Source organism: Cydia pomonella, chromosome 14 (assembly GCF_033807575.1).
Source record: "Cydia pomonella isolate Wapato2018A chromosome 14, ilCydPomo1, whole genome shotgun sequence".
In the NCBI taxonomy this organism is placed as follows: domain Eukaryota; kingdom Metazoa; phylum Arthropoda; class Insecta; order Lepidoptera; family Tortricidae; genus Cydia; species Cydia pomonella.
Window position 1 is genome coordinate 5165876 of NC_084716.1, and position 20780 is coordinate 5186655.

General features: G+C 36.0%; 1 protein-coding gene across 1 annotated transcript; it reads right to left on the reverse strand.

Moving 5' to 3' along the window:
• Positions 1-261: 261 nt before the first annotated feature.
• LOC133525336 (uncharacterized) lies at positions 262-4958 on the reverse strand. Its single transcript, XM_061861622.1, has 2 exons — positions 4946-4958; positions 262-1799 (listed from the first exon to the last, which is right to left on the reverse strand). The coding sequence occupies exons 1-2, from the start codon at positions 4956-4958 to the stop codon at positions 619-621; spliced, it is 1194 nt and encodes a 397-aa protein (XP_061717606.1). The 3' UTR covers positions 262-618.
• Positions 4959-20780: the final 15822 nt, after the last annotated feature.

Here is a 20780-nt window from a genome sequence, read left to right on the forward strand (position 1 = left end):
TTATTTTTATTACTTTTTAGTATTTGTAAGGAAAGAAGATGTTTCCATAATGAAAGTATTTCGTTCCTAATGCGTAACGCTATACGTTTACTTCTATTTTTTTAATTTCTTTATTACGATGTAACGATATACGTTGAATTATATTTTGTTGATTTTTTATGGCGATGTAACGCTATACGTTTAATTCTATTTTGTTGATTTCTTTATAAAAATTTAGATTTTTATAACTAGAATTTTATTAAGTGTTCTTTCAAACAGAATCTCGAGTAAAACACTTGCGTTTACTCAATAATCAGATTTATAACTTGCTTTTTTTTCGTACTTTGTTAAGTGTAATCGTTTAATAGGTAGTGATGTATCGGACAATTAAGTATTCTCAAGTGATTTTTGTACTGAAAATAAAAGGAAGACTGATTGACTTAAATAATTGTTTTATTACAATTCACATTAATATTACACATTTAGTCAAATATCCAACACTTTTTATAAATAGCATGTGATCAAGATAAGTATTCCTTCCTTGGTTTTCATTCCTTTCCTTCCTTCCTACTGTTCTTAGTTACTAAACAGCAGCGTGCCCAAGTAAATACATAGCAATTGGAATACGGTCTATACAGTTTAAATTATTAATGTATGTAATAGAGGAATGAAATAAAGCTCATTTTTGTTTGTAGTTACTACAAACTTATAGCTAACGTTATTGAAACTTATGATTTCTGTTGTACGGTTTCCATTTTGTACACCTGTTTTAAACATATTAAGATATGAAGACTTAATAGGTAATTCGAAGATGTCAGATACATTTTCAATTCTGTACCCTTTGATATGTTCATCGGTTATTTCTGCCACTTCTATAATTTCTTCTTCTGTAGTCATAAAATACTTATCCTGTATTTTGTTAGAAATTACAAACATACCAAAATCTATTATTTTTCTATTTTTACTATTTGTTTTTATGACAGGATATTGGTTAGTTTCATTTTTCGCTTTACTTAATTTAGATTTAACATTCCAATCACTCTCTGTAAGCCTTTTAGCTATTTGTGATAATGGCTTGTTGCCAGCTCTAAGCATTTTTTTAATGCAGTACAGTTTGTTCTCAAAAGGGTAAGAATTAAAGGTGTTAAGTGGGCCGAATTTACGAACTTCATCAGTAATATGTACCAGATTATGAATGTTGCTAGTAATGTAGTTACCATAATATGTTTTAAAGTTTTCTACAAAATATAATAATAATTCGTGAGAAAGGTCCAATATTGAGCTGTACTTTAGGCTAGAGCAAATTGTTACCCCACAGAAAAGAGTCAAAAAATGTTCATAGGGTCCTTTCGACATAAAGTCAGGCAGAATAACAATACTCAAATAATAGAAAAATGACCGGAATTCAGATGCTTTCCAATGATGAAGCTCATCTAGACCTCGCATGGATCTATGAATTTCGGAGGGTAGTTTACAGGTGAGTAAGAACTGTGTTACTTTCAGCGTATCGTCAGCTCGCCATTTTGTAGTAAGATTCTTAAAATTTCCATCACGCCATCCCACGAGTAATCGTTTCATGACTCCTAAGTCAATCAGATGTAATGAATCGGAAATAGGAAAATCTTCGATCATATCTATGGGTAATTTTAAAAGGGGTGTATCAGATTTTAGACGATCTCTATATTTCTTATTTCTGAATTCTTCATTTGTTCTTTTAGGACATCTTGAGTTTGGAAAAACGACAGTATGATACTGATGCGAGTATTCTCCTACAGTCGTACATTTTAAACATCCATGCCTAGAGTTGAAGTTGCAAACACCTGAAAATGTAAAATGTTTTCAATAAAGGATTGTAGTTTATTGTAGTAAGGATCTGCAAGACCTCTTTTATATATAAATTAACTAGCTGACCCGGCGAACTTCGTACCCCCAGTCAATGAATGTCGTGTAACCTACCCTACCCCTATCCTAGGAGCTGCTTATGATTAGTCGAGAAAAAATAAGGAAAAAAATATATCTCAATTATTTTAGAAATTACAGAAAAAAAATGAAATTCATTGAAAATCGACATCCCTAATGGTATTTTTAACGACCATGTCTACAAATATTCAAATATTACTGTTTTTTATTTTGTTTTTGGAAACTTCAGTAGCCCTGCTATCTAACACAGTTCTTAAAAATACCAAAATACATGTAGTTTTTACACAAAAAATAATCAAAATTCATTTTGTCCCTACAATTTTGAAAGATTGTTTCTTACAGTCCACTTTCAATCATCATGGTGTAAAAAAATAGTATCGACACCACTATGGCAATTATTTTCAAAAGTTGACGCAACTAACCAAGATTCCAAAATGGTAATAATACTTTGGGAAACCTAGTCACAACAAAAAACAACGAATTTTTAAACAAGAACCGACATTTTTAAATGTTGATATTAATCACTTTTGAAAAGGGTTGTTGTTGCAAGTTTTAAAATTTCAATGGTAAATGTGGGTAGTAAATACAATTTTCAAGTCAGTACTCTCTGATCCTTTGTTCGCTGTGCACCGTTCCGTATTAATTGATGTGGCTCTCATACTAACAACTCTTGGCTTTGCTTTTTGGACTGGTGATCTGCAAACTGTACTGACCTGGCATTATTTTGGACTGTGATTGTGTTTTGTGTATTGGACTTTTTCCGTATTCTGGATTGTTTAGCGTTTATCATGCCGCTACCGTACACACCGTTGGAATACGCTAATATGCATCTCATTTATGGAGAATGCCGATGCAATGCTAACGCTGCTAGCAGATTGTATCGAGAAAGGTACCCAAATGTTCAAAGACATCCGGATTATCGAGTGTTTATTAATGTACATCAAGCCTTTGCGGAAGGTCGTTTACCATTTGACAGGAGACACACTGGAAGACCTAGATTGGAACGCGATGAAGAAGTTCTCAATGAAATAGAAAACGATTCAACTACCTCGGTACGTGCCATAGAACTAGCTACGGGAATACCAAAAAGTTCTGCACATCGAATTCTAAAACGTCACAGACTTCACCCATATCACTACAGGCGTGTGCAGACGTTACTACCGCGGGACTATCCACATCGGGTCGCATTTTGCCGTGCGATGCTGCAAAAGCACAGGGAAGATCCCCAATTCTTAGACAAAGTTCTATGGTCGGATGAATCAACCTGCAAGAAAGATGGCTATTCAAATCTACACAACTTACATAGTTGGAGCAATGAAAATCCGCACTTGATGAGAGAAGACAAATCTCAGTATCAATTCAAGGTTAACTTATGGACGGGCATCTTAAATGGAAATGTAATTGGACCCTTTGAGTTACAAGGAAACCTTAATGGTGATGGCTATTTGACCTTTTTACAAAACGACTTGCCTGAATTAGAAAAAAAATTGTACCATTTCTTTGCATTTATTCAACATTTTTCAACAACAAAAATCCTTTTTTGGGTACAGTATGATTACCGCCAACATTAAATAATGTCGATTCTTGTTTAAAAATTCGTTGTTTTTTTTTGTGACTAGGTTTCCTAAAGTATTATACCATTTTGGAATCTTGGTTAGTTGCGTCAACTTTTGAAAATAATTGCCATAGTGGTGTCGATACTATTTTTTTACACCATGATGATTGAAAGTGGACTGTAAGAAAAAATCTTTCAAAATTGTAGGGACAAAATGAATTTCGATTATTTTTTGTGTAAAAACTACATGTATTATGGTATTTTTAAGAACTGTGTTAGATAGCAGGGCTACTTAAGTTTCCAAAAACAAAAAAAAAACAGTAATATTTGAATATTTGTGACATGGTCGTTAAAAATACCATTAGGGATGTCGATTTTCGATGAATTTCATTTTTTTTCTGTAATTTCTAAAATAATTGAGATATATTTTTTTCCTTATTTTTTCTCGACTAATCATAAGCAGCTCCATCCTCTGGTGCCGGCTTATCGTTGAGTTTTGGGACACGTTGTATAAAAACTACTGTAATGATCTTCTGCTGCTCCCCAAAAGATATCTCAAGCTAGCCTGGGAGTTCTTCTGGTTTTGGAGCAGCCTGGAATCCGGAAGTTATTACCTTAAGATCCAAAGCGACATCCCTTTAAAGCCGTGGTTTTACAATAGAAACTTTAAAAGACGTGAAATATCATGTTTGACACGCATGAGACTGGGCCATACATCTGCTCCTTCTTCTTCTTCTTCTTCAACCTAAGCCTTTTCCCATTATCTGGGGTCGGCTCTCCTTGTCCTCTTTCTCCACACAGGATGATTTGTTGCAGTTCCGGCGTCAATATTTGTATTTTTCAGGTCATTTTGGACCGTTGTCAGCCAAGTAGCAGGACGTCTTCCACGGCCTCGTTTCGTCGTTGGTAGTCGTCGTCGTTATCTGAAGACCGTCTGAGCACGTGACCGTACCAGCGTAATCGCTTTTCCTTCAGCTTTTCTTCAATAGGAGCGATTTTAAAACTGCCTCTCACGTATTCGTTACGGATCCTATCTTTCCGGGTGACTCCAGCATACATCTGCTCCTTCTGATTTTGCTAGATTTAACTTTATAAATGACCCTAAATGTGACTGTGATGCTGAGGAGGCTGATATTAACCATATATTCTTTTCTTGTCCCTTATACGATCGCACTGTTTTCATGGAAGTTTTACAATCTAAACATATTCCCTTTCCAATAGACATCCCTTCCTTGCTTATTAATCCTGATTTATATAACATCTTGGCTTGGTTTATCTTCCATAATAATATTAAAGTGTAGTATTTTATAATTTAAAGTATATTTATCACATTGTATTTTATTTCTTATACCTGACCTGACCACTTTTTCCAAATTCCGAATATCCTACATTCCTTTCCGTGTTTAATTTCCCACCCTTTTACTTGACGTTGGCTATGGGCAACACTGCCCTCAAGACCATACAAAGAAAAAAAAAACGGTACCATCTTACCCGTGTACACCATCACCCCAGCCAATAATTGTAACTCAACAGGAAAATTACGAGACAAACAAGTACTCATACAGACACATCTCAACAAGAGAGTTCACATTTTGACTATATGAACTCTGATGTTGACCCAATAGCCACTCAACCAGCTAATTTAATTTCTATTTACGATGGTCCAGCTAGTGATTTAAGCCAATTTGTAATTTTTAAGGCAAAGCATTAGAAATACCTACTTGTTACCGCCTTTAATTAATAACTAAGCCAATTTATAATTTTTAAAGCAAAGTACCTATTAGAAATACCTACTTGTTACCGCTTTTAATTAATAACCAACCAAGTGTGGATGCCGTGTTTGTTGTTCGCTCACATAACAAATATTTGAGCGAATACAGCGTAGTCGCATAACAAATAACGCATAGCGAAGTGTGGTTCCGGCATCAATAAATCAGTGTGCAAATAGCTACAGTGCGTTTCACTCGTGTCCTCATATATACCAAGGTTAAAAGGAATATAAAAATATACAAACGATAGCTTAATGTTTTGTATGAAATATGAAAGACCACATTAGGAGTAAGAAGTTTTTAGTTCATTAAGGACCATTTTTTGTTTAATGATTGGCATTTTAGTCCAATAGTTAAGAAGATACTAAGAATAAAATGTAATATTTACTGACGCAATTTTATTACTTATCTTACCATAAGTATATTTTGTTTTCTAAACTGTCTTAAACCATTTCGCCGCCATTGACTTGATTCATATAAAGTATGAGTTTGCCTATGTTTATGTGTTGCTTAGCAATGGTGGCCCGTCATTACTTTTTTGACTTCGTTGCGAAAAGGTTAAAAACGTTAGTATTTTTAGTATTGTCGTACAATCTTTTCCATAAATTATGTACGACGTATTCAATAAAAGTCGCCGAAGATCTAACTCGAAACTCATGTCTGTAGCCGACGTGGTGCTAATTATATTGCTGAAGTGGGCTACGGGTAAATGTTTTAAAACAAGCACGAAAAGGTAGGCTACCTGTAATACCTATATAGACTACAAAAGTATCTATCCACTTTTTGACCTTATCTCATTGCAATAAGATGAAAGAGTGGACAAATCTGTTTGTAGATGTCTTTATAGGTTATTATTATCGATAAAAATCAACACTTAATAATTTGTGTTTAGACCACATACATTTTTGACGAGATGAGATTGTTGGTATTGTTGTTAATGTAGTTGTTGATGAGTTGTTGTTGTAGGTGCCGGTGTTTTAGTTAAGAAGTATGTTTTCCAAACGGAAAAGGTAAAGCAGTTAGTTTTGCTTGGTGCGCGGGGCCCGAGGGCCCCGCGGTTGTCGTGTAGTTTGTTGTTTATGTTGTTGTTAATGTGTTGTTGTTGTTGCAGTTGTTTAGGTGTAAAAGTTTGTTTACCAAAGGGAAAAGGTAAAGCAGTTAGAGTTTTGCTTAGTGCGCGGGGCCCGAGGGCCCCGCGGTGTGCGTGGTGCTGATGTTGGTGTTGTTGTTGTAGTTGTTTTAGTTAATGCTGTTGTTTTAGTGAAGAAGTATGTTTTCCAAAGGGAAACGGTAAAGCAGTTGTACTTTTGTTTGCAAGGAATGGTCCGTGTGCGAGCACGCACTCCCGCAGCTCGGCCTTTGGTCTCGCGTGCTTGGGCGGTCCAGTGGGACGCTCCGGGCCTGTCGGGGGTGTCGGTCAATTTAATGTCCATAATGAACACTTTTGGGCTGCCGAAAATCCTCGGCTCACCCGAAGAAACGCGTTTCAAGTGCGTTTCTCGGTAAATGTGTGGGCACGGATAATTAATGAGACATTAATTGGACCCATATTCATAGAAGAGAGATTAAATGGAGGAAACTACCTAAATTTGCTAAGGCATATGGTAACAGAGCTATTGGATGAAGTGCCACTGCGGAATTTGAATAACCTGCATTTGCTGTATCCGGAAGATGCAAGTGACTCAAAATATGCCGAACAATCACTGCGACCCGCCGTCATCTTCCTGGGCTAGGGTACAAGGCACGGTGGAATTTGAAACGTTGAAGAAGAAATTACGAAATTAGCTGAACTATTTAATTTTAGTTTTGATTGAAAATATGAGTCCGCGCCAAAATAATACCAGGACACAAATATCCACGCAACAAAGAAATGTTATTGCGTATTTAAATAACATTATACGATAAAGAGTTTTAGTCCTGTACGTCAATGGCCTAATCGCTTGCGGTTTACCCCGAATCATAGCATCGTTACCAATTTAATTCGATTTTATAATTAAATCGCACTTGTTTTTCCTCCCGGTATTGAGGAATGGCATGTATAAATTCATGGGCGATAACTTAAGTGCAACATTCACGCTTTGACCGACTTTCGACACATCACGTTCCGGTGTGCATTTCTTCGTTACACATTCGTACGTGACTGATCTTCAATTATGAGACGCAACGCAATGACTGATTCGGACGCGAAGCAGCTGAAGCTATTGGCTGCGCGAATGATGGAGATGGTGCGGCAAATGGAGGCCCAGGAGAGAGAAGCTGAAGCGGAGGCTAAAAGACACGAAGAGTTTCTCAGGCGTGAAGAGGAGCGGCAACGGCAGCATGAAGAGGATAGTAGAAACACCGATGACGCAGTAACGTCGCAATCATCGAGTAAAAGTGCCGAATCGTAAAGTGTCCAATGTGATATCAACGGACCAGGCAATAAACGATGTAATAATAAATTTATTTTTCAACTAAATCTGTGTTTAATTGCCGTTCCTGTATTAAATAGTGTGTGGCAGGTTGTACAAGTTATTGTTCATTTTTTTCTTATACCTTCTGTAGACAATGTGAAATTCGAAAAATACAATCATACAGAACTCGCTGAGACTTGAAAGATGAAGTAGGAATATTTTTCTAATTCTTGCGAAATGAAAGAGTTCACGAGTAGTGTTTAGGTCTGTAGCATCTGACCAGTAATGTATGTTGACAGTGATCCAACATGACCCAAATATTATTTAGAGGGAAAAAATCTGAGGCTACCAGTTAGTAAATGGGCTGAATTGTGGGTGTTTTTGGCTTCAGAGAAGCATTTTTTCGAAATAGTGACAGAGGGTCATGGTAAATTTCATAGTGATAAAACGTTTGGTCCAGAATATATGTCTTTCAATTCGTAAAAGCGTCGTTCCCGTTTGCCTTGGTGCTCTAATTCCTTTATCGTATGGCGAGTCACCGGTGGGTTTTTACCAATAGCGAATTAATTAATAGTATATAATGCTACTCTGGTGTATTAATTGGAACATTGCGAACTAAGTAACCGCACACAACAGACGTTTCAATGGAGCCGAACGTAAATTCGAATGGGAGGATAATGCGCGCCGTTGAAGAGATCAGGCGGCTGGAAGAGCTGCTGCATGAGCAAATGAAAGCGTCAATTCGTCGAGAGGAAGTAGAGCGACGACGTCGAGAAGAGCGACGTCGGGAGAAAGATGGCCGCCGTCAAGTGATAGAAAGACGACACTGACAACGCCGCCCTGGACAAGTTGATATTGTTACAATGTCCTAAGCTAATGAAAAAATTTCGTTTTTTATTATTATGCAATATGTTGTGCTGATAGATTTTGCCTATTCATTTTTACTATTTTTTACATAATAATAAATTTTCTCGTACTGAACATTTGTTTTGATATTTTCGTATATTTCACAGATGTGAACTAATGAAGTATTTTGCGATTGATCGATAAGGATCAATCTCGTAATGTAAAGAAGAAACACACGTAATTATTCATAAGTAAAAATTTCAATCTAACAAGTTTTCTTTTGGTCAAAGTTTATTTTTAATCATCTCTCGTCAAGTGGCACTTTTTCCGCTCAAGATAAGCATGTTGTCAAGATTCGCGAAATAATACCTCATACGTTTCGATCTGGACATCCTCAATCCGTTTTCCAATTTCTGCTCGGAGACCCAAATGCCGTGGTTCCAGCCGAGTTCCACAAAGTGTTCCGTGCTTAAGTTTCAAAAACATTTTTTTTTTAATGAAAAGATTGAAATTTTGAAAATTTTTTTATCGCTCTGGCCTGTCAATGAGCCACGCTATTTGTGATAAATGTTTTTTTCAAAATTGGACCATCTTAAGCGGGTCAAATGGGGTAATGTTCCATATGTTCCGGGGTGTTCCAGGCTTTTGGGACCTCAGAGTTCTCTACTGAGATCTGTACGTGATGTTCAGTGTACCACTCTTTATCTCTCTTATATATATATATATATATATAAATTATGCACTTCTGGCGTCTTCCCATTTCGCATCATTGTGGCGTCCACCTTTCGTGCTCGTGTATACACTGTTATTATGACAAATACAGATATACCAGTAGATAATTAAAACTGCGATGTGTTTTTTATTTCGAAAATGCTGTTATTCATTATATTCATTTTTCATATTTTCTTATACCAATTTGAGCTCCCTTTCATATTGACGTCCGTGTGGCTACCCCGTATATTTTTATTGTACAATCAATTTTAACGCCTATACAGGCTCCGTTTCAAAAGCAACGTTGCCATACTTCTTGTTTTGATTAAAATAAACAAGGATAGAACATGTTAATTCGAACGATACTAACATTGACTTCATAGCATTATAATTTTGATTAGTGTTTCGGAAACTAATCCCGTGATTACTGGTAACCATGAGTACATTTGAAATCAATGGAGAAATCCAACCTACGACCTCGCAAGATTTAATATATTTGTCCAATGATACTGGTATATTACTGCGAACACCAGAAAACAATGATGAATGTGTATTTCCTGGATGCCCACGCAGAGACTTTGGAACCGTACCCAATATCGTGAAAATTAACTTCCTTTGTAAATTAAACTTTCTTATTTCGCGTGAAACACGCGTCTGCACTCAACATTGTACAACTGGGGAAGAGGAGTGGACAGCAGTGTTGGAATCACCGAGCAACCGCACGGACTTTGATTCTAGTCATGCGTCAAGTATTGTGGAACTTCTCAGGTTTTCCTTAGAAAAAGTAAACACTGTAGTGGCCGAAATGCTTTCTGATGTTATCGTGTCCTAAACTGTTTAATCAGAAATTTTAGAATTTAACTATGAAAATTTTTCATTAACACGTTAATGTTGTTCATGACAATAAAATGCAAAATTCATATTATAATCATGTATATTTTTGTTTTACTACGAACCTACTTCCGATTAGTTCTTTCCTGTTTCAATTAAGCAACTGTCCCCATAGCTATGCAGTTATGTTCTAATTTCAAAACAACATCCTAAAAGAACACAAATTAATATTTGTAAATATTCTATTCGCCCTTTTTAGGGTTCCGTTTCCGTAGTCAACTAGGAACCCTTGTGGTTTCGCCATGTCTGTCCGTCCGTCCGCCCCGGATAATCTCAGTGACCGTTAGCACTAGAAAGCTGAAATTTGGTACTTATATGTATGTATCAATCACGCCGACAAAACGGTAAAATTAAAAATGAAAAAAAAATGTTTTATTGGGGTATCTCCCCTATACGTAAAGTGGGGGGTGTTTTTTTTTTTCGTTTCAACCCTAACGTGTGATATATTGTTGGATAGGTATTTAAAAATGAATAGGGGTTTACAAATATCATTTTTTGATAATGTAAATATTTTCGGAAATTATCGCTCGAGAAGTAAAAAAAAATGTGTCCCCCCTCTAACTTTTGAACCACAAGTTTTAAAAATATGAAAAAATTCTCAAAAGTAGAACTATATAAAAACTTTCTATGAAAATTATTTTGAAGTCGATAGATTAAATAGTTTTTGAAAAAAAAAAATAAAAAAAAAATTTCTGAACTAATTAATAACCGTCCTTTGTGGGCCCGTTCTTAGGGTTTATACTTATATATTAGGGTACGTAATATGTCAACTCAATGTATTATTAGTGTATCGTTGTTTTAAACTGAGAGTGTATCTTTGATTGTAAAGGATAAATAGCCTCAATAACAAAACCAGCTTGTATTTTATACATGAAGGATGTATTTGCTAAGTGTAGCCAATCGATAATTCCGCAAATATACTAGGTATTGGAAAACTTCAAATTCACATTGAAAGTGCGTCACCCAATGAGTAAAATTATTCTATTTTGTGTTTTGTATTTTCAATTATCCTAATGTAGGTAAAATTTCAATGAAGTACTAGCCGTTTTCAGTTACTGGCCGTTTCAACAAAAAAAGTGAGTTCTATTTATAGCTGAACAAAGTTCATGAAGAACAAGGTATAAAATAAAGTAAAAGTTCAATTACTGGCCACATTCTAGTTACTGGCCACCTTGTACTAAAATGAACTGTATTCAAAGGCGAATAAAACTCATTTCCAGTATGAAAGAAATGGTCAGTAAGGTCAACTCGGCGAAGACCGGCATACTTTATTTAAAAAGAACTTAATTGACAAATTTTAGCTATCCTGTTGCCTGAAAGTAAAATTTTCTGAAATTAATTGATAAAATATTTCGTTGGTTTCTAATTAAACTTGCCAAATTCTCATTTAAGGCATCGGATAGTGAAATAAACACTCGTTTTTAAAACACGTCGCAATGGACGAACTCAGCGCCAATGTCGACTAAGATCGTCTAATGGCGAATTTACCTACACATAGGCAACCTACGTAATTATAGATGTTTGTACGAGTGCGAACTACAATAACAACTGAATGTAGACTCTAATATGTCAAGAATAGGGTTTATTATGGCTGATTTCATGCAAAGTTTCGTTTGTCGGGTAAGACCGGCATACATCGCCATACAGGGGTCGAAAACACGCAGGTAAGTATTAATAAAACAATGAGATCAAACATTGAGATCAATACAAATGTATTTTAATCAATACAATTCTTAAGTAAAATACTAAACGAGTATTGATTTAAGTACTCTTAAAAATTGAGGCCAAGAATACCACAAAAAGTAGCAAATGTATATTGCATTGAAATGGAAGTGATAACATTCATCAGTGAAATAAACTGCTGATTCATATAAACTATTTCGAGGTAGACAGACACAAAATGCTTAACAGCTGACCAAGGTTGGTCCCTTACTGTTTTCACCTTTAAGATATGGCATTTTTAGTCTCACGATCTTAAATTCCATGGCGACTGCTCTATCAAGAATTTTATAAGTATGTCCATTGTCCACGACCTTTTCTTGTCACATTTTGAGCAAGTATACTATTTAACTATATATTATATACTAGTGGCTCTGTGAGCTGTTGACGCGTTAAGTTTAGAAAATGTAAAAATGATAAATATCATTATCACAGTTAAACTCATAATAGTCATAAGCGCCATAGACATTATTGGCGCTTAAGTTCTTTATGAAATTCTACATTTAAAAAAAATCTAAAATTAGATCGACAAAAAAGTCTATTAAATCTTAAAATCTGGCCACAAAATTTCACGAGAATCGATTGAGAGTTGCGACCTGTAGAGAATGCAAAATGCCCGAGTCAAAACGTAGATCTTCGCTAACGCTACGGTCAATAATAAAAAAAAAAACATGTACAGAAAAGGTTGGCAACTTCTGAAAACGGTGAAGACCGGCATATGACGATATTAGCCTCCAAACTTTTGACGGACTTCGACACTACTACATTTTGAGGTTAGTTTTTTTCCACCAGAAATATCTTCGTGAAATAACCAGTTTAAGGTTATTGTAATATAATATTCATATAAATACATAAATAAAGAATAGACTTACCTGTATCGATCTTAAAAACACTTCAGTTTAATCACTTAAAAATTTTTTTTACGACAGCGTGTTGTACTCCCAATACGAGTTGCCAACCTGACTAAACTTGAAAGGCCGGTTTTTCTGTTCATGCTAGAGGTAGCGCCATCTGTGTAAATTTATAAGAACTAGAACTGTTTTATCATTACGTAAATTGTGTTGCCATCCTCGTAGCTGTACAGAATTTGCTGTAATTCTTGCTAGACTGCCTTCGCCGGCAGACGGTCTTCGCCGAGTTGACCTTAATTGGGATTTACCTAAGAGCCACTCGTTCTATTGTCGGCCGCCTATTATTAAGTGAGTTCTATTCTATTCAGCTTTAAACAAAATTCGTTTTTCAGTACGTGGCTAGTAACTGAAAACGGCTAGTAGTTTAGTAGTTGAAATTTTACCTAAGTACATTGAACTAACCGATTTTAATTCACACGATTTTCACACATTATTTTTGAGAACGGGTCTTGCGTATTACGTGCAAGACCCGTTTTCTAAAATTATGTGTAACCAATAGATCTCTGTTATCTGAGAAAAAAATTATTTTAAAAATTGGTGTTACAAAGAGAGAATAAAGAATCAGACATAAACAATTTTAATAAGTACTAAAATGATAAAAACACACTTTATTGATACATAATCATGTCACTTTCTGTGCCTAAATAAATTTTGATACCTATTTAACACACCAATTAGGGGCCGGTCACACTCGCGCGTTTTGAGAGCGGTAACGATAACTGTTGGAAGACTCCGACCCCCGTGCCGACCAGACAGACTTTCTGGCAGACTGGCTGACTGACACACTTTTTCAGAATAGACAATTTTAAATTAAAAACCGACACGCTAAAATAATTGACCCTGACAAAACAGATTACGACTGACTGCGACGACAAGAAGACAATAGAATCAGACTCAGACGGTACAATAACGAAAATATTTCATGAAGACATAATATTTTTAACATACCTCTAGCACGTGATTGGCGTGACTGTCACTTTCTTGTGAATACTGTGAGGAAGTGACAAATGGCCCCGCTGGCGAAATACAGTCGCGCCAATCATATGCTACGGTCCCGCTAAGACAAGATAGGTATATTAAATATTAAGTCACGAACGCTTATGTACTTAACGATATACAGTTGTTTTAAGGACCCGGACCCGGGTACGTCCTTAAACTACGTCCAAAAGAGAGGTATGGGCATTGTGAATTTCATCTCGCTTTCTGTGGTAGGGCACAGCCAGTGGATGTCATTCCAGATCTAGAGCAGAGCCCAACTGGGGAAGTACCTCCACCTTACAGAAAACCGCAGCCAAATAACACTAGACCCTACTCCTAGTGTTGTGTTCCTGCCGGTAAGTAAGGTTGCCAGAGCTCAACGGGGGGGGGGGGGGTTTAGGGTCGGCAACGCGCATGTAACTGGAGTTGCAGGCGTACATAGGCTACGGAGACTGCTTACCATCAGGCGGGCCGTATGCTTGTTTGCCACCGACGTAGTATAAAAAAAAAAAGTGTCAACCATTATTTTATTTTACTAAAAACATGTCAAAACAATACATATAAAATTAACTTAAAACTACTACTAAACTAAATTACAAAACTACAATATAACACAAGCTATACCAAAAGAATACACAACTTAACAAATTAAATAAAAAATATAAAAAAAAAGTGGTTAAATTAAAAAGTATATTTCTTAACGATTGTTCAAGTGCAGTTCATATTGATAAGAAAAGAAGTACTAGCAAGTAAATAGCAAGGCATGTTGCTTGAAAACTAAAACATTAACAGTATTCCTAATCTGTTTAAGGGCATATAAGGTATCCGTATTTTGGGTAGGAAAAACTGGAAGAAAATTTTTTATGGCGCCAAAAAAAAATAGGTTTTGTATTGACGGTACCTGCTGGAACGACACGAGGCCCGTACAAAAATTATCGTAAATACGATACCAAATATGCTCTTAAACGGATCCCCACTTTTTTTGTTAGACTCTGTAGAAATCTTTAATGTTATTTTTAAGTGGTAGCATCAACTCGACGCCCTAACCTAACCTAACCTAACCCAACCCTTTGACCGCCAAGAAGGCGTCGTTCGCTGTTGTGTCCATGATGCCAACGATGCCTAAAGGTGTCCAAGTTGAGATGTAGTTATTTCGCAATGTATCACAATTTTATTACAATCACTATGCATTTCCTCAATATCTTTATTTTTTTAAAGTAAAAATTTTTTTACTGTTTTCGTTATTTGTTTGGGTTTAACCTTTTGAACGCCAGCATACGAAATGCACACAAAGCAGAGTAAATTAAAAAAATAAAGATATTGAGGAAATGCATAGTGATTGTAATAAAATCGTGATACATTGCGAAATGAATCGACCCTGTGGGATCCGAGCCCCACAAAACCCACCATTCGTGCGTGCTTTGTGCTTTGTTTTAGGCCGTATGGCGTGGGTTCGATTCCCTTAGGGTCAAATATCTTATGGATCGCTAATAATAGATTAATGTATCATTAACATTAAAATCCACACATTTAACAACATGGATACAGCTGCATAGCCTACCTACAGCTATCGCGAATTTAATTTTAAACAATTGGCTTTTTGCTATTGTGATGGTTACGCATCTTACATTTTCGGATCCGACGGATCCTCGCCACACATACTGAGAGGATGTCGTCTGCATTTCCGCTCTTTCAACCGAGTCTGTTGACATCAGTAGCTCGGGTGGTGGTGGTGGTAGAGAAATATGAGAAGGCGTGGAGCTACGAGTGGTATTTCGTGAATCAATTTCTGTTTCTGAAACTACATTTTGATGAATTAATATATGCCTGATCTGCGGGTATATTATATGATTAGGTATGTACAGTCAGCGTCAAAAGTAACTGACAATTTTAGTACTGATTTACGTCAAATTCAATACTAAAATTATCACTTACTTTTGACGCTGACCGTATAACTCTAAATGAATCGTATTGACAACCATGAATACAGTTACAAGTGCACGCGAAGTTACGAGTATTGACGGTACGGACTATTAGATACTTTTTGCATAAAAATTACGAGGGCGCAACTTTAAATCGTGAAAAAAGGGTGCACATTATAGTTGGTATGTTTTTTATCACAAAGTTTTTATCTAAACGTACCATAAGACGGCAGTCGAAATGCATGTAATTGCATATCCACATATCCATCATCTTCTGGTGTATTCCCACCGGACGCCATGTAAAATATTTATTCTATTTACTATTTTAATACACTCGATTGCTCAGAAAGAGCTTTAACCACTGAATGAAGGTGTCGTACCTTCGCTATGTACTTAAAGACTTCCGGAATAATATTTGGCTTCACATACCAAATACATTGTAATAGAATAATAAGAAATGGCCTTAGTCAAGAGCTTTTGTCTACGACGATCATATGTACAATGTTTAAGCGCGTGTACCTGTAGGGTTCCGTTAGGCACCCTTCGAGTACGGAACCCGAAAAATATAAACAAAAATTACATATAGAATAGTATTAGTAATGAGCGTCTATTTAATCGCGAGTAGATTAACTTTAATAATTAATCCGACGTTTTGAAATAGACATTGGTTTCTTGGTCCTGGAGAAAGACTCCGTGAGTATATCTTTAGGACCAAAAGAGCAACGCCGCTCTCAAAAGGCCGGGATGATTATATAAATCATTCTACTCGTAATATTTAACTTGCTTGCTAGTAATTACGTGTAAAATTTATGTTAGAGTTAATTAATATGGAACATTTTTACACATATTTTATTTCTTACTATATGTGTTTTGAACAAACACCTTAATTTTCAGCCAATCTTTATTACTCAATAAATCAGGATTTTGGTTCTTTAAGCTGTTGCATTCATGACGTTTTGGTAGTGTTTTTCTTTTTATGTGTTGCAAAATATTTTAGTACAACATTTTTTTGTTCCGAAGTCCACGGAACCAGTATTCGCTTTTTCTTTGGCTGACATATAGTAGTTGAGCAAGATGGAGTGGGTTGTGTTACTGTCGTAGTTGAATCTGTCAAAGGTTTTTCAGCAGAATCAAGTTCCTCCATAGCCAAATCTAAGATGTCTTCATTTTGTATGTTATCTCCTAATATTTCTTCTTCCAAATTGAGATCTATATCATCCAACGATTGCCCTTTGTAGATGTCAGCTTTTCCACTCTCCATGAGAATCAAAACTTTAGATATTTTAGCCGTTTGATACACATCGTCTAGCAATCTATAATTTTGTTTGTGGACCGACAAAGTATGCCCCATAAATGAAGCTAACTGTTCCATTTCATTCTCTGACATATTAAACAATTGGCTCAATGTAGCCAAATGTTTCCTAAGGCGAGTGGAAGTCAGTGCTTTAGGATTTTTCGCTCCGCACAACTTTGAGTATTTTGTTATTGTTTTATAACCACACAAAAGGGATCCTCCACTTTTAGCAAACATGTAGTCGTTTTTTTTATCTATATATTTATGACGCTGAGACATAAAAATATCAATGTCTTTTTGCACATCACTGCTAAATAAAACAGGAACTCCCCGTCCCCTTTTACCGCGAATTACGATTCGTTTGAGATTGTTAACCAGTATTTTTTCAGTTGTAAACAGAACGTTTTCAAATTCTTGATATTTACCTTGTTCATCATCTTTCAAATCATAATTTTGGTAATAACTCAACTGCAATCTTTCTAGTTCTCCTGGCCATCGACGATTGAGTAAAACAACGCGACAGAATACTGTTTCAATCAATTCATCGTAAGCAAGACAATTTAATGTTGACTGCGACCCAGTCAGCATAGCTGATGATCGGGCAGCTGCTTTACATAAATGTTCTTTAAGACATTTCAAATCACTAGCTAAGGGAACTATAGTTGTTTTATTATATTTATTCATATTTAAATCTTCAGCTGCCTGACTGACTAGAGACGTCAAATTTCCAGTGGTCTTGAATCAAACTTGTTAAAGTTTTGAGATTTACCTGAATACTTGCACTATCGGCACAAACTTCTGACTTATATGATTCATATAACGCTATACTGCAACATTGTTTGATTGAAGTGGCAATATTCATTGCATACGTCGGAGAATTATATCTTTCTTTGGAACTATCGAAACTGGCTGCATTCTTCGTAGCTAGGACTAGTGTGTCATAGTTTTCAGGCTTTAAAGCATCTAAAAGATTTTTTATAGTAGGCTTTATTTTTTTTATTTCTAAGATTAATTTTCCCAGCTCTCGCATTTTCCTGGAAGTTACATTTATGAAATGTGCTTCGCGGTGTGTTCTGAGATATTGTAAGCCAAAAGAACAAATTAATGGATCTTTTTTTGCCGACAAAAATATTTTGTCTGCCCGCATTCGTGGAAAAACATCGGTCAGCAACTTCTGATTAACTTTTATATTTCGTAGTAGAAAATTTTGTGCGTCGGCTTGAATTTTTGAGCTGGAAGGTAAATTCTGACATTTTTTTTTTTGTGTTTTCAAAGTTGTTTTCGAGCATAAAACCCTAAGCACGTAGTACATGGTAAATAGTCCTCGTGTTTGGAATATTTTTGTTTTTTCATAGGTTTGAATGATTCATTTTGACTGTTAGTAATATAGTTACACTTTTTACGCAAATTAGCGAATACAGTTTTACGAAGCTTACTATTTTTAGGAGCCGACAAAGCTCTCTGAACTTCGGTCTCCGCAGGATGGTTTCTAACAACATGCCTTGCAAAATTTAAAACTAAACTTTCACAATAAAAGCAAAAATCCCTTTCTCGCCTTCTTTTATTACACTCTGAATTTCTGTTTACCAATACCGGGGTTGCAGTCGCAGTCGTGTCACGGTAGTAGAGTATAATTGAGGTTTTTGGCTCAATAAAATGGGTGTTTTAAGTGTAGTTGGATAAGAGTGTTTACTATGGAGATAAAGGGCGCATGTGAATTGACCAGCCGCAAAATGCGATTTTATCTTGGTATTCATGAAATGTGCTGAGGCGTTGGCTCATGTAAAAGTATGTTTTAAGTGCTGTTGGTTTTTATCGTTGTGGTGGGTGATTGCGTGTGTTTGCTATGGGTGTGAACTTTGATAAGAGTTTTCCCAACTGCAAAATAACATTTTAACGTGGTAATTAAGAAATCATACAATGTTTAGTTCTATTTTATAGTTCACATTTGCTGGAAGGATGTTATTAATGTTTATCTAAAACAGGATATGTGTGGACGGCGGGTCTAGGTTCTATGTCAATTGTATATGAATAAATGCGATGGCCTATGAAATTATTTGAAAATAGGACTTTATAAACGGTAAAACAGTATGTTGGTTGGTAATTGAGCAACATCCTTTGTGAGAATCTAGTTTCAGATAGGATTCAGTTCACAGTTCGTTTTAAAACCTAGTGGAGTTAACATTGTCTACATTACATTAAGTATGTTTATTTCTAATTATATACCGTTAGTGGTCTTTTTGCAATTACAATCGCCTATGAACACGGATAAAAAAAATGTTACTATTACCAGCAAGGAAAATTATTACTTTCCTTCGTGTGCTAGTAAAGCGTGGAATATAAAAAAAATAAAGTGTTTGTAAGGAAGCAAGATGGTGTAACACCGAATGATCAATTAAAATGGTACATCAATTTGCGAATGGGTAAGCATGGTACAACTACTACTGCTACACCCCTCACAGTGGTACGTGTGAACCGTGATGAGGTAGTAAATTTACCTTTATGTAGCAACGGTGAGATGATAGTGTTCGAGATGGAGTTGATTGCTGAGTCGACTAGTACTGCTAAACTATGGAGAAGATGGGAACACGTGTTAAGCGTGAGACACAGATGAAGCAATCATGGTCAGGGAATGAGTATCATCAAGTAATAACTGATGGGACGGGTATAGAACTAACTGTGCGAATAAACAGACCGCATCTTAATCCTTCAAGTTCTCCAGTACGTGGTACTTCATCAATACCAACTGTACCAACAATGGTGTGGACGACGACCAGAATGCCTACGGCAAGAAACATGCGTACGCCAGCTGCGAGAAAGAGACCTGTGAAATTAAGTGAAAATTGTCGCCGGTATGCTGCATTGTTAAGACAAACAATGGATTGGGGCTATGAAGAATTGAGACGAATAGATGAAAGGTCTGATGATGAGGTATTTTGTACTAATCGCCTGCCAGGTACAACGGAATCATACGAGTATCCGTAATAATTGTGTAAATATTTAGGTGAGTATTTTTGTTACCGGAACTGATAATTTTACCACAATGTTTTATCATGGGGTGACCATAGCTGTATCAATCGTGAGACCTATTTTATCTTTATGTAACTACGCTGTTATCTATACCATACTGCGTATAAAAGACAGTAATTATGCTTCACAAGCACATTACGGCTGGGGTTGTGTGTCGAGTAAACATACTTATTTGAGGTATTTATATATTTTACCATGAGTAATACCGATACATTAGATAAATTGAAAACTAAGGCTCACATAACTACATGGTTAAAGCCTAAAAATTGGACAATTAAAAAACAATATCCTATTATAGATTGCTATCAAGTACCAAGTAAATTTCAAGCGGATAAAATGGAAACGGTTGTAGTTTTAAAAGAGGGGCGACTGTCTTTGCCTTGTCGGTTCGAGGGTTTAGATGCGGAAGATGTAGATAATTTAAAAAGCGGTAAATACGCGATTACTAACTATGGGGCTAAGGGGAAGACGCATAAATTAGAATTCTCCCTTCTGGATCCTAGAGATTCCGAGTGAGAGATGTGATGTAAGTGTTTTAATATCTTTATTATTGTATTTCTTTTAGTATAGTTTGTCTGTGTGCGTGTGTGTGTGTGTGTGTGTGTGTGCGTATATATATATATAATTATTATTATTAAGTATTAGAGAATATCTTCAAACTCATTACCTCGGCACATGACGTGGAACGCTTGTCAAGAGTATGAAACAATGCGTCAAGTAGGTTTTACTCTTTTTCCAATTACATCATGCTTTCCAGTTGCCGGGTGCCCAAGTCCGTAGGTTACTTTTACCTAATCTAATTTAACGATCGACAGGGGACAATTACCTTCGAAACAGCTGACACGAAGATTCGAAAATGAAT